Source organism: Rhinoderma darwinii, chromosome 4 (genome assembly GCF_050947455.1).
Source record: "Rhinoderma darwinii isolate aRhiDar2 chromosome 4, aRhiDar2.hap1, whole genome shotgun sequence".
NCBI lineage: Eukaryota > Metazoa > Chordata > Amphibia > Anura > Rhinodermatidae > Rhinoderma > Rhinoderma darwinii.
Genome location: NC_134690.1, coordinates 216,755,117 through 216,770,027, shown reverse-complemented (window position 1 = coordinate 216,770,027; position 14,911 = coordinate 216,755,117). Strand labels below are relative to the sequence as shown.

Sequence of the window (14,911 nt, the reverse complement as noted above, 5' to 3'; positions counted from 1 at the left end):
CTGTAGATAGCGCCACACACAGCCCCCTGTAGATAGCTCCACACACAGCCCCCCTGTAGATAGCGCTACAAACAGCCCCTGTAGATAGCGCCACACACAGCCCCCTGTAGATAGCTCCACACACAACCCCCCTGTAGATAGCGCCACACACAGCCCCCCTGTAGATAGCTCCACACACAGCCCCCCTGTAGATAGCACCACACACAGCCCCCTGTAGATAGCTCCACACGCAACCCCCCTGTAGATAGTGCCACACACAGCCCCCCTGTAGATAGCTCCAGACACAGCCCCCCTGTAGAGAGCTCCACACCCAGCCCCCTGTAGATAGCTCCACACACAGCCCCTGTAGATAGCTCCACACACAACCCCCCTGTAGATAGCTCCACACACAGCCCCCCTGTAGATAGCTCCACACACAGCCCCCCTGTAGATAGCTCCACACACAGCCCCCCTGTAGATAGCTCCACACACAGCCCCCTGTAAATAGCTCCACACATAGCCCCCCTGTAGATAGCTCCACACACATCCCCCCTGTAGATAGCTCCACACACAGCCCCCTGTAGATAGCGCCACACACAGCCCCCTGTACATAGCTCCACACACAGCCCCCTGTAGATAGCGCTACACACAGCCCCCTGTAGATAGCGCCACACACAGCCCCCTGTAGATAGCTCCACACACAGCCCCCCTGTAGATAGCACCACACACAGCCCCCTGTAGATAGCTCCACACACAGCCCCCTGTAGATAGCTCGACACACAGCCCCCCTGTAGATAGCTCGACACACAGCCCCCCTGTAGATAGCTCCACACACAGCCCCCCTGTAGATAGCTCCACACACAGCCCCCCTGTAGATTGCTCCACACACAGCCCCCCTGTTGATAGCTCCACACATCCCCCCTGTAGATAGCTACATACACAGCCCCCTGTAGGTAACGCCACACACAGCCCCCCTGTACATAGCTCCACACAAAGCCCCCTGTAGATAGCTCCACACATAGCCCCCCTGTAGATAGCGCCACACACAGCCCCCTGTAGATAGCTCCACACACAACCCCCCTGTAGATAGCGTCACACACAGCCCCCCTGTAGATAGCTCCAGACACAGGCCCCCTGTAAAGAGCTCCACACACAGTCCCCCCTGTAGATAGCTCCACACACAGCCCCCCTGTAGATAGCTCCACACACAGTCCCCCTGTAGATAGCTCCACACACAGCCCTCTGTAGATAGCGCCACACACAACCCCCCTGTAGATAGCGCCACACACAGCCCCCCTATAGATAGCGCCACACACAGTCCCCCTGTAGATAGCGCCACACACAGCCCCCTGTAGATATCTCCACACACAGCCGCCTGTAGAGAGCTCCACACCCAGCCCCCTGTAGATAGCTCCACACACAGCCCCTGTAGATAGCTCCACACACAACCCCCCTGTAGATAGCTCCACACACAGCCCCCCTGTAGATAGCTCCACACAAAGCCCCCTGGTAGATAGCTCCACACACAGCCCCCCTGTAGATAGCTCCACACACAGCCCCCTGTAAATAGCTCCACACATAGCCCCCCTGTAGATAGCTCCACACACATCCCCCCTGTAGATAGCTCCACACACAGCCCCCTGTAGATAGCTCCAGACACAGGCCCCCTGTAAAGAGCTCCACACACAGTCCCCCCTGTAGATAGCTCCACACACAGCCCCCCTGTAGATAGCTCCACACACAGTCCCCCTGTAGATAGCTCCACACACAGCCCTCTGTAGATAGCGCCACACACAACCCCCCTGTAGATAGCGCCACACACAGCCCCCCTATAGATAGCGCCACAAACAGTCCCCCTGTAGATAGCTCCACACACAGCCCCCTGTAGATAGCGCCCCACACAGCCCCCTGTAGATAGCGCTACACACAGCCCCTGTAGATAGCGCCACACACAGCCCCCTGTAGATATCTCCACACACAGCCCCCTGTAGATATCTCCACACACAGCCGCCTGTAGATAGCTCCACACACAGCCCCTGTAGATAGCTCCACACACAACCCCCCTGTAGATAGCTCCACACACAGCCCCCCTGTAGATAGCTCCACACACAGCCCCCCTGTAGATAGCTCCACACACAGCCCCCTGTAGATAGCGCCAGACACAGCCCCCTGTACATAGCTCCACACACAGCCCCCTGTAGATAGCGCTACACACAGCCCCCTGTAGATAGCGCCACACACAGCCCCCTGTAGATAGCTCCACACACAGCCACCCTGTAGATAGCGCCACACGCAGCCCCCTGTAGATAGCACCACACACAGCCCCCTGTAGATAGCGCCACACACAGCCCCCCTGTAGATAGCTCCACACACAGCCCCCCTGTAGATAGCACCACACACAGCCCCCTGTAGATAGCTCCACACGCAACCCCCCTGTAGATAGTGCCACACACAGCCCCCCTGTAGATAGCTCCAGACACAGCCCCCCTGTAGAGAGCTCCACACCCAGCCCCCTGTAGATAGCTCCACACACAGCCGCCTGTAGATAGCGCCACACACAGCCCCCTGTAGATAGCTCCACACACAGCCCCCCGTAGATAGCACCACACACAGCCCCCTGTAGATAGCTCCACACACAACCCCCCTGTAGATAGCGTGACACAAAGCCCCCTGTAGATAGCTCCAGACACAGCCCCCCTGTAGAGAGCTCCACACACAGCCCCCTGTAGATAGCGCCACACACAGCCCCCTGTAGATAGCTCCACACACAGCCACCCTGTAGATAGCGCCACACACAGCCCCCTGTAGATAGCTCCACACACAGCCCCCCTGTAGATAGCGCCACACACAGCCCCCTGTAGATAGCTCCACACACAGCCGCCTGTAGATAGCGCCACACACAGCCCCCTGTAGATAGCTCCACACACAAGCCCCCTGTAGATAGCGCCACACACAGCCCCCTGTAGATAGCTCCAGACACAGCCCCCCTGTAGAGAGCTCCACACACAGCCCCCTGTAGATAGCTCCACACACAGCCCCCTGTAGATAGCTCCACACACAGCCCCCCTGTAGATAGCGCCACACACAGCCCCCCTGTAGGATTGCTCCACACACAACCCCCTGTAGATAGCGCCACACACAGCCCCCTGTAGATAGCGCCACACATAGCTCCCCTGTAGATAGCTCCACACACAGCCCCCTGTAGATAGCACCACACACAGCCCCCCTTTTGTACATTGCACCACACAACCCCCTCCCCCTTGTACATAGTGCCACACAACCCCCCTCCCCCTTGTACAGTGCCACACAACCCCCCTCCCCTTGTACATAGTGCCACACAACCCCCTCCCCCCTTGTACATAGGGCCACACAACCCCCCTCCCCCTTTGTACATTGTGCCACACAACCCCCATCCCCCTTGTACATAGTGCCACACAACCCCCCTCCCCCTTGTACATAGTGCCACACAACCCCCCTCCCTGCTTGTACATAGTGCCACACAACCCCCTCCCCCTTATACATAGTGCCACACAACCTCCCTCCCCCTTATACATATTGCCACACAACCCCCCTCCCCCTTATACATAGTGCAACACAACCACCTTATACTTTGTGCCACAATGCCGCCAAAGCGGAGAGTGGTAGAGGTAGCCGGCCCTACTACTGCCATTCTCCGCTCTGCTTTGATGTCACTCACCATCAGAAGAAGGCAGGAGCCTTGCAGCGGCGTTCTCACTGGTGTCGATGCCGGCCCGGGGTGTAGACCAGTCCAGTCACCTAACCTGTCACCTGACTGGTGAGGTCAGATGACAGGTCAGGTGACTGGACGGGTCCACTCCCGGGCAGGCATCGATCCCAGTCAGAACACCGCCGCAAGACTCCTGCCTTCTTCTGATCGCTGCTGCAGACGTCTGGCATGCAGGGCTTGTTACAGCTGCAGCGCCCAGCAGGAAATTTTGCAGACCGCCCGAGACGGCGGGACAGCGGTGAGAAACCGGGACTGTCCCGCCTGATCCGGGACGGTTGGGAGGTATGATGTTATCTGTGGTGTTACGTAGGACTGCAGGTAACACTAATACATTATCTATAATCAGAGAGTTATCACGGTGTGTTATCCGTGGTGTTACATCGGACTGCAAGTAACACTACTACATTATCTGCAATCAGAGAGTTATCACTGTTATCTGTGGTGTTACATAGGACTGCAGTTTACATCCACCACATTATCTGAAATTACATCGCGCAGCTTACGTCATTGAAAGGCGCTGAATAGCGGGGTACGAAACGTGCCTCGCCATTCAGCGCTTATGCATGCAATTGTATCTGCGTCCTATGACTCAGATGGTTTCAGAGGCATGAAGGAACCACCTATATGCTCTTCATAGGCTGGTGTCTCTGCAGTGCAGGAGCTTTAACATGGGTAAGTGACTGTGATTCCAATAGACTATCACCATGAGTCTAGCTGTGCTTACAATTTATATATACCTATCTGCTCTTCTTGTCAAACATTAGGGCTATGACCTTATCACATACATGGGCTGTTTATGCCCATAAAAAACAGCATATATTGAGTGATCACTAGTCCTATACAGCCCACATCCATTTTATATACAGTATATTATATTCATGCCCAGTTACCTCCTGCCTTGTAGGACACCTAGATTCTGCATTGTATGTTTCATGTTTTAAACTGTATTGTTGCATATATGTAAAAAATAAAGATTTTGTCTTTTTGACTTTTTCATAAAACAATTGTGTTAATTGACCTTTTCTGTAGGCTACACGCTCTTCATATAAAAGCAGGACCTATCTGCCCTCTATCCCTGCCAGCCTCTTGATGTAAGTTAATATGTATCATTTCTCCTAATATATATATCTTTCTATCCCATATCTATCTTTCTATCTATAGCAGCATTCAGGCATCTGAATTAGGCCTATCTTTTTTATGTAGAAACAAACCATCTGCTGTAAACACTGCGGCAGTCCACAGTCTGACCGCAGCCTTTCCACTAAATTGAGGACTGTCCGCAGCATTTACATATAAATACACACATATAGATCTTGCACTAAATATTCTTTAGCCTATTTACTTTTTAATTGAGTTATTGTAAATGTTATACTCCAACTTGGGTAAAAATGTTCCATAAAACCTTCCATAAAATTTACCCGGCTTAAAAATATTTAATGCGACCTACTTATAAACTCTTAATGCCCGCCCTCCTGCTATCGCCTATGCAGTGCCTGGTCTCTCACCACGATCTCATCCTTTTCCTCCTGTGCTGTGCCTGACCATCCTCAACTGCCATCATTCGGTTTGTGCTGCCTGCCTCTCCAATTATTGGCCAGGGGGTTGGTTTGGACTGTTTAATGGCCTCTGCAGTTAAAATGATCCCAGCTGCTTGCCTCCCCTACTACTGGAGAGAGAGGGGGTGTCAACTTGGAGTTGAGGGGGTTTATGAGCCGTGCCATCAATGCCACTAGGTTTGCCCCTATTATTTATTAATGATAGTTAATCTTTTTGCGCTGGGGGCGCAGGTGTCATTATGGTAATTTTGAGCTTTTATGGTGATTCTAATGGCTATGGATATCTGACTGACACATTATTATGGGGGCCTGGAGGAACTGGTTTGGAGTATTCATAATGAACTCATTGACTCATAATGGGGTCTGTCAGGGGTCCATCGTGGTGTTCATTGCTTTGACGGGAAGAATAGTGCTATAGGCTGCAATTCTGGACAACCCCTTGAAATATGTTTTCTGCATACTGTAGTCTATTTATGTTTGATTGTATTGAGAATTACTTTTTACTCGCCTTTTTATGTCTTCTGTTTTGAAAAATAATAATAAAAAGATTTCAAACCATAAAAATTACTTTAAAAAAATTGTAAAAACATATTCATCACGTATTACATTTTGCTTACAGATTTTAAACTATTCAGTCAGTTCTTATAAGTAGTGAGCTGCTGAACTGCAATATTAAACATTCTTATTTAAGATATATTTCCATGTGCAAATATGGTATCTTTGAGATAATGAGCAAAATGCTGTAATGCTTTCATCTACCTTCAGTGAAAGTAGAAAAGCAATATGTTAAGCAAAGCATAAGAAACATTTATGTTGACTTGTCAACTTTTACTCTGTACTCCACAATTTTATTGGTTACAGTTTCATAATATCTAAAATAATAATATTCATTACATTTAATTGTTCATTTAAATAATGTATTCTCGTAAGCATTCCCAAGACTTATTTCTTTACACCTGAAGAACACGTGTTATATAGTCAGTAGCTATGAACAAAATATCACTCTTACTGCTCACAATAAATTTCACCATATTACAGTTCTGAATTTATATTCTACAAATTCAGAGCAGATTTGAGCAACTCTAATGAGAGAAAGAGTTGTGGGTGGTGCCATGGAAAACAGGCCGTGGCATATACACTCATCGACATTGAAATTGCAACACCTAGAAGGAAAAGTTCTGGAATTGTGGAAATGACACGATCAATAGAAATGTTAATCACATTAAAATGATAAAAAAAATGTAAACAAAATATTCCAAACATCTTGATTTATTCAGTATCAACTCGGAGCGCAATGCGCAGAAATACAAGCACTTACACGACTTGGCCAGCTATCTATGAGGTTGTTAATGGCTGTCTGAGGAATGTTATGCCACGATGAATGCACTTGGGCACGCAAATCATCAAGATTGGGTGTTGGCAGCTCCCTTTGCAATTGCCAACCAATGGCGTCTTATATGTGCTCGATGGGGGACAAGTCCAGAGATGCTGCAGGCCACCTTTAGGCCATGAAGGCTGCTCACAGTAGCACGAGCAACATGTGGCCTGGCGTTGTCCTGTTGAATACCAGTTTCTGGGACACTTTTACCACTGGTTCCACAGCCAAATCAATGTAACACTGAGATGTTAGTTTACCTAAAATGAAGACTAGAGGGGTTCAGCTACTGTACATTATGCTATCCCACACCATAATCCTGGGAGGAGGACCGATGCGGCATTCCCTTGTGAAGGCCTCTTTATGGCATTGCCCACTTGATCTCCAGACCAATCTCTAGCTATCCGAGACAAAAGCGGGACTCATCGCTGAAGAGAATAGACCTCCATTCCAGCCTCCATTGCTGTCTTGCTGTGCAGTATGATAGCCTTTGAGAGCAGTGGCGTGTAGTCAATGGAACACCTGTAGCTAGACATCTGGCTCGTAGCCCAATGTTGTGCAAACTCCTTCTAATGGTTTGTGTCGACACTGGTTGCCGTCCTGGGCTTGGGATGTGACATCCAATTTCACTTGCTGTACAGAATGGATCACTATGCGCCATTCTTCCAATCAGACGATCCGTCCATGCAGAGGTTCGCCTCTGCGCACCTCTTGCTGTCATTCCTGTTCGTTGTTATTCTCCCAACCTCCGGGACTCGCAACCTTGAACAGTGCTGACATCTCGGCCTAGGCGCGATCTGCCGGCGTGATAAGCCAAGGTCCCTCAGTTCAAGGATTCTGTCCCTCTCAGCTTGTGACGAACAGGAGGCATTATACAATCCTCCCATACCACTTGATTTTTGAGATTTCATGTGACTCCACATGCCACAGATTGCAGCGAGGTGCTTGAAAATGTGATAAAATTTGATAATTTGCAGATCTAAGTGAGACCTGCTACTTCCTCGATTTGCATAACCTTATGGCTAGTCCTTCTTGGTGTTGCAATTTTAATATTGAGGAGTGTATATAGACTATAGTCCATTTTTAGCATAATGATTACAAGTGTCATTTTCAAAAATAAAATTTTAATCATTCCTTAGGCAACTATAGATATGTATAAAAAATATAGTGCAGCCACAAATTGCGTCCAACCTGTGTTAAGGGTCTATAAAAATTCATGTTCTCTCTCATGAGAGGGAGAGTGAGAGAGAGAATATGAATATGAATATGAATTAAGGCCCCATGCACACGTCCATAGATCATTTCGGACCCATTAATTTCTATGGCCAACGGACACCTTCCCGTATATCTACGGCACGTAGAAAGGCTCCGCAAAAGATAGGAAAGATAGGACATGTCCAATTTTTTGCTTTTTACAGAACGTGCTCCCATATTTTATGTGGGAACAAGGCCCGCAAATGTGGGTAGCTGTCCGTGGCCATCAGCGGCTCGCCGTGCCCTTAATCACGGACTGTGATTACGGGCACGGTCATGGGCCTAACATAAAGTCTTATGGCAGGGAAAGAGGAATACAGACGGCTGAAAGGTGAAGAAGATTTCCCCTAATAATATATTACAAAGTTTCATGTTTACAAGTGCTATTGATTTACAAAAACAAATATAAAGATAGGAATGCTTTAAGAACCACATTTAAAATATTATATATTTTCTTTTTTTTTCTCATAATTTAATATAAATGAACAGTGAAATTGCTATAATCCCTCATTTATATCGGTAAGTGTTTTTTTCCCTTTTCAAGTGTTTTGAATCCTTCCCACCTTTCCTGAGGTCCCATGGTAATATCGGCTGTTGTTCCTAGTGCCTTGTATAAGCTATTTGTCATGTACATTCAATGATAAAGCAGTGACATATACTGTTCACTTTCTACTTTTTTTCTTATGCCATGAGTAAAGTTACTGCAAGTGAGAGTATAGGAAATAAGACGTAAGAAGAGATGTTAACTTCATTCCACGTATCACCTCCCTTTTCTTTTGTTAGGTACCAAAATCATCACCCAAAAAAAATGCAGGAGTAAGGTTTGCCATACAAGTATTTTCCAAGTAATGGGTTGTCGTCATCGCCCCTATGCAAGGTGTCAAGTCACAGAAAATGAGACATACAAAAACAGGAATGTCTACAGCCACAATGTGACAAAATCATTGCCCCCCCCCCCAACTTTATTACAGCTTGATCATTTTCATTTTAATTAACCATTCCCTAGTTATCTTACACAATTTGGAATGAATAGGATAGGTGGAATTGATTTAGTGCCGTGTCAGCTTTATGTTGATGGTTGTTTTGAGATTTCAGAAATAACTGTAAGGCCATGTTCAGACATGGCGCAATTTTTCCGCTACAAATGTTGGTGCAGATTCGGGGCAATTACGCAATGAATCTGCACCAACATTCGCATATTTGACAGGTAATTCAGACGTTGCAGATATCAAATCTGCATTGAAATTCCGCTGCTTCTCCGCAACAGACAGTGCATGCTGTGGAGGGAAAATTCTGCACCGAAGCCTAATTTCCGCACAGTTCTTTTCTGCAACGTCTGAACTAAGTTTCCTAAAAATGTATGGAAACAAATGTAAAAAACGGCTGCTGCAGAATTCCACTGCGGACTGTCCGCAGCGGAATTCAACAGCAATTCCGCCACGTCTCAATGTGCCCTTATAAGACCAAGTCATTTCCAAAAGTCTCTTTTCAAGTGCTTAACCAAGCAAAACAGGCAAAGCTTTCAATTCACATCTGCCTGACTAACCTGAAAGAGCTTTCAATTAAGAAAAATCTAAATGAGGATGACAAGCTCTAAGAGCTTGGAAGAAGTGCATCATGCATTTACCTGAGGCATATCTCAGAAGGCATCGTCCAGGTCGGTTCCTCTGAGTCTTCACACTTAAGATTTAGAGAAGGAACAAACAAGCATTCCAGCTGCAACCAAATACAGTAAATAATTAGAAAAGTATTGAATTTGTAATAGAACAAGAAAACGTAAAACTGGTAGAAAATATGTTCTGATATATCACAAGACTGTCAATAGTTTATCTTATGTTGAGGTATGCCAAATACATCAGTTGTCCTGTATTAGTATAATGGACATTGTGGATACTATATTGATTCTTTTATATAAATTTCCATTTGTAGTGTCCACTTTAAAGTGTAACTAAACTTTCATAAAACTTTTAACATGTCAGAAGTTTTGATCAGTGAGGGTCCGAGCGCTGAGATCCACACGATTGCTAGACCAAAGCTGCAGAAGCGCTCAGATGAGCGCTGTGCCACTTTGTTTCTGATTGTCTCTGCTTGGATTTCCTCCAAAAGCCAAGCGAGCGGTGTACAGACTCATAGACTTTCTATTGAGCCCGTACAGATATTGCTTGGCTTTCCGAGAAGAGCCGAGGAAAGACGATTAGAAACAAAGCGGAACTGCACTCCACTCGGACCCCATAGAACAAATCTTCTGACATGTCACTATGATATGTCAAAAGTTTAATAAAAGTTTAGTTACACTTTAATCTTTTTCTCTACTTATCATGATACTGCCTTCCAAAATTGGTATATCAATCCTTTGTAATAACCTTTACTTCTGAGCAATGGTGGACATAGCATATGTGCAACTTGTGCAGCTTTATATGACCCCAGTGGATAAGGGACCCACTGCTACCTTAAAAGCAACTTCATACTGTCTATTAGATTGGATGTAAGGGGTTAAGCTAATGAATTTAATAGCTCACAATTATTGGTGGATTGTTAGTGGGATATAAGGGGGTGCAATATGTAGAGCTTTTCGAGAGCAAAGGGGCCTGTATACTGTTCTTGCATGAAAGCCCTCTGCTCTCTGCGTCCATCCTTGATCAAAGACACATCATGCTTACTTCCCTTCGAATTGGGAGATGTCCAGCAGTGTCATCAGCTCAGAACTGTCAGAAACCAGTGGGACCCAGGTACACCCATCTATTGTTCTAAGAAGTCTGGTCAGAAGTGGTCTTTATGGAAGAATTGCGGAAAAAAAGCCATACTTTCGACGTGAAAACAAGGACAAGCGACTATACTATGCACAAACACATAGGAACTGGGGTGCAGAAAAATGGCAGCAGGTGCTCTGGACTGATGAGTCAAATTTTTTTGCCTAAGAGCAGGAAAGCGGTATAATAATGAGTGTCTGTAGGCTATAGTCAAGTATGGTGGAGGTTCCGTGCAAGTTTGGGGCTGCATTTCAGCAAATGGAGTTGGGGATTTGGTCAGGATATATGGTGTCCACAATGCTGAGAAATATGGTCAGATACATATCCATCATGCATTACCATCAGGGCGGCGTCTGATTGGCTCCAAATTTATTATGCAGCAGGACAACTACCCCAAACATACAGCCAATGTAATTAAGAACTATCTCCAGCATGAAGAAGAACAAGGAGCCCTGGAGGTGATGATATGGCCCGCGCAGAGCCCTGATCTCAACATCATTGAGTCTCTCTGGGATTACATGTATAGAGAAGGATTTGAGGAAGTCTGCATCCACAGAAGATCTGTGGTTAGTTCTCCAAGATGTTTGGAAAAACCTCTCTGCCGAGTTCCTTCAAAAACTGTATGCAAGTGTACCTAGAAGAATTGATGCTGGTTTGAAGGCAAAGGGTGGTCACCAAATATTGATTTGATTTGGATTCTCTTCTGTTCATAGTTCACACTTCTATTTCTGAAAGTATTCTTATTTTGCAGCATTTTTCCCAACTGCCTAAAAGCTTTGGACAGTACAGTAGATATAAAGTAAAGGTACTTTTCCTTTACTCAAAGATGGATTTATACATTTCACTGGTTTATCTGTAGACTTAAAAATATTTATTGTTTGTAAATGTGTTAATTCAAAGTCAGTCTAGCCAAAAACTAAGGCTAACAGCCACCTAAAGTCTTCCTTACCGGGTTTCCTTCCTATACAATATATGTTATGTTGGTCCTTGCACATGAGCCAATGATCCCAGTGATAGTACGTTGGGTTGTAGAGCCTGGGTTTCAAACTATGCTTATAACAGTAATGCTCAGCTCATAATAAAAAATAATAACTTGGGTCTGCAGAGGGAGTATTTGTTATGCATGAAGTAAAGCTTTAGTAGGTGTGGTATGGCACAGGATCCATAGCACTGCTCAGTATAGGTATGATTACAGGTTTTCCAGTAGGAACTAGTTGGAACCCAACCCTCCACATTAAGGCCGTTTTCCGAAGAGTGTAATGCAGATGCCCGTATTTTACTCGTCTGAACCGGCCTCACGCAGACTTGGAAGGTATTTTAAAAATCAGACCTCAGAGATTGTCACTTGATTTTAATGAATATAACTGTGTGATTGGGAAGGAGATTGAAGCAGGTTGAAAAAAAAAATTAAAGATTAAATCAAGGTAGTTGAAATAAATACTGTGAATTTCACTGCAAACTTGATGAAGATGTATTGCTCTAGAAATGTTCTGTACATGAACGTGACAGAACATAACAATAGAGGAGGTTAATATCGAACCCTGGGCCGAGGGAATTGTTGGGCAGGGACAGTAGTTAGGTCTGTTAAAGCTAAGGCATTGCATTCAATACTTTTAAAACAGTTTATTTTAGTCATGACATTGCCTCAAAAGTAGAATTTATTATTCCCTGTGAAGTACAGTAGTTCACACCAATAGATTCTGAAGAGCAGACACTTAAGAAGAAGTGGAAGAAAATGTAAAAAAAAAAAACGTAACAAAATTAGAGCTTTACAAAGCCACCCGAGAAAAACTGTAAAAAAATTCAAACACAACCAGTGCACCTTATGCTGGTGTGAACAAGTCCAAACACTGTGAATTATTCTGTTTAAATATACTAATAAAATTATACATTATAGTATAATATGTAATATAAATTTGTCTACGGAAAGAGCTACTTCATGCTGCTCTATTTATGGGGATAGTTGAAGTGACACTGGGCAGAATGATGTGATTTATATGTAAAAGTGAAAAGATACTATTTCAAAACTTGATACAATACTCACATGTGCACTTTAGGGCCTGTTCACATCTGCATCACCCTTCGTTCATGGGTTTCGCTAGATCTCTCCATCGGAGGAACCCATGAACGGAGGGGCAAACAGAAACCGTTTGCAAAGTATTTTTGAGCGGCTATAATAGTCGAAGCATTACCTTTGCAATCAATGGTAATGCAAACGGATGTAATGGTTTCCGTTTGGCTTTCCGTTCATGGGTTCCTCCGACGCAAATGTCTGACGGCACCCATGAACGGAAGGGTGATGCTGATGTGAACACAACCTTACAAATGTGTGCGCTGAAAGTTCAGCTTATGTTAGAGAAAACTGAGTTACTAGAGCAGGGTCCCCGATTCAGGACCCTTAACCGTTAGCCAGAGTAGACGCGGCTACAAAGAGCATTTCTTACTCTGACGAGCCCAAAATTTCAACCGGAACTGTATAATCCTTCATTTCTCCTGTGGCAGTGTTGAATAGGAAATAAACACTTGCTTCTGGATTCTGCCACAGTTTACAGATTATAGCTTAGGGTTTAAGCAGCAGGACATGGCGTCTAAGCAGCAGGACTCTCTGTGATCAGTTTAATGTTCAGGGGATCCTTGTAACAAAAAAGGATTCCCCGAATCGGAAAACTCCCTAGAACCTTCTGAGCCCAATGGGGCAAATTTAGTAACAGACGGACTAAAACTAGACTAAACATGTGGAAACTGTACTAAATGTATTAAAATGACGCATGCAGATATTTTGCATAACTGGCCAGACACATTAGACACTTTACTCCTCCTTACGCCATCTCATGGCAGGCATACTTTACACCAATAATTTATGCACTTATTAATAAATTTCGCACATTTTACGACTTCTCTTATCCATGCTATTTTTTCTAGACACTTTTTAAAACTGTCTAGGAAGGTGAAAAAACTGTCTAAAGAAAATAAATACACCGCGTTCCAAATTATTATGCAAATGATATTTTTCGCTGATTTTCCTAAATAGTCTATGCAAATGACAGTCAGTATAATCTTCAAGCCATCAACCGTTGGAGTATAATGCGAATTTTATTGAACAAATCTCCTAATGATAACAGATTTTTTTTAGAAGTAAAAAACGCAAAATGCACTGTTTCAAATTATTATGCACAACAGAGATCAAAACATTTTAAAGGTTGTAAAGAGAACTAAAATGGTAATTTGTTGAATTTGCAGCATCAGGAGGTCATATTTACAGAAATCAGAAGCTCTTTCAATCAAAAAAAACTTAACAGGCCAAGTTACATGTTAACATAGGACCCCTTCTTTGATATCACCTTCACAATTCTTGCATCCATTGAATTTGTGAGTATTTGGACAGTTTTTGCTTGAATATCTTTGCAGGATGTCAGAATAGCCTCCCAGAGCTTCTGTTTTGATGTGAACTGCCTCCCACCCTCATAGATATTTTGCTTGAGGATGCTCCAAAGGTTCTCAATAGGGTTGAGGTCAGGGGAACACGGGGGCCACACCATGAGTTTCTCTCCTTTTATGACCATTGCAGCCAATGACAGAGGTATTCTTTGCAGCATTAGATGGTGCATTGTCATGCATGAAGATAATTTTGCTACGGAAGGCACGGTTCTTCTTTTTGTACCACGGAAGAAGGTGGTAAGTCTAAACTCTACGTACTTTGCAGAGGTCATTTTCACACCATCAGGGACCCTAAAGGGGCCTACCAGCTCTCTCCCCATCCCAAAACATGACTCCGCCACCTCCTTGCTGACGTCGCAGCCTTGTTGGGACATGGTGGCCATTCACCAACCATCCACTACTCCATCCATCTGGACCATCCAGGGTTGCATGGCACTCATCAGTAAACAACACGGTTTGAAAATTAGTCTTCATGTATTTCTGAGCCCACTGCAACCATTTCTGCTTGTGAGAATTGTTTAGGGGTGGCCGAATAATAGCTTTAGGCACCAGCAGCTTCAAATACCTGTTTGCTGCTTTGCAATGGCATTTTAGCAGCTGCTCTCCTAATCCTATTAATTTGTCTGGCAGAAACCTACCTCATTATGCCTTTATCTGAACGAACCCGTCTGTGCTCTGAATCAGCCACAAATCTTTTCACAGTACGATGATCACGCTTAAGTTTTCTTGAAATATCCAATGTTTTCATACCTTGTCCAAGGTATTGCACTATTTCACGCTTTTTGGCAGCAGAGAGATCCTTTTTCTTTCC

General features: G+C 44.9%; 1 protein-coding gene across 3 annotated transcripts in view; it reads right to left on the bottom strand.

Annotated features, from left to right (window-relative positions):
* The window catches only part of KLHL32 (kelch like family member 32), a 252,386-nt gene that overhangs the window by 173,605 nt on the left and 63,870 nt on the right, over positions 1-14,911 (bottom strand). For all 3 annotated transcript variants that reach the window (XR_012883182.1, XM_075862186.1, XM_075862185.1), the window contains exon 2: positions 9,540-9,628. Coding sequence is in view for 2 of the 3 variants with exons in the window: in XM_075862186.1 (XP_075718301.1) it covers positions 9,540-9,562 (23 nt within the window). In the remaining variant the exon portion in view is untranslated. The remainder of the gene's footprint in view (positions 1-9,539; positions 9,629-14,911) is intronic.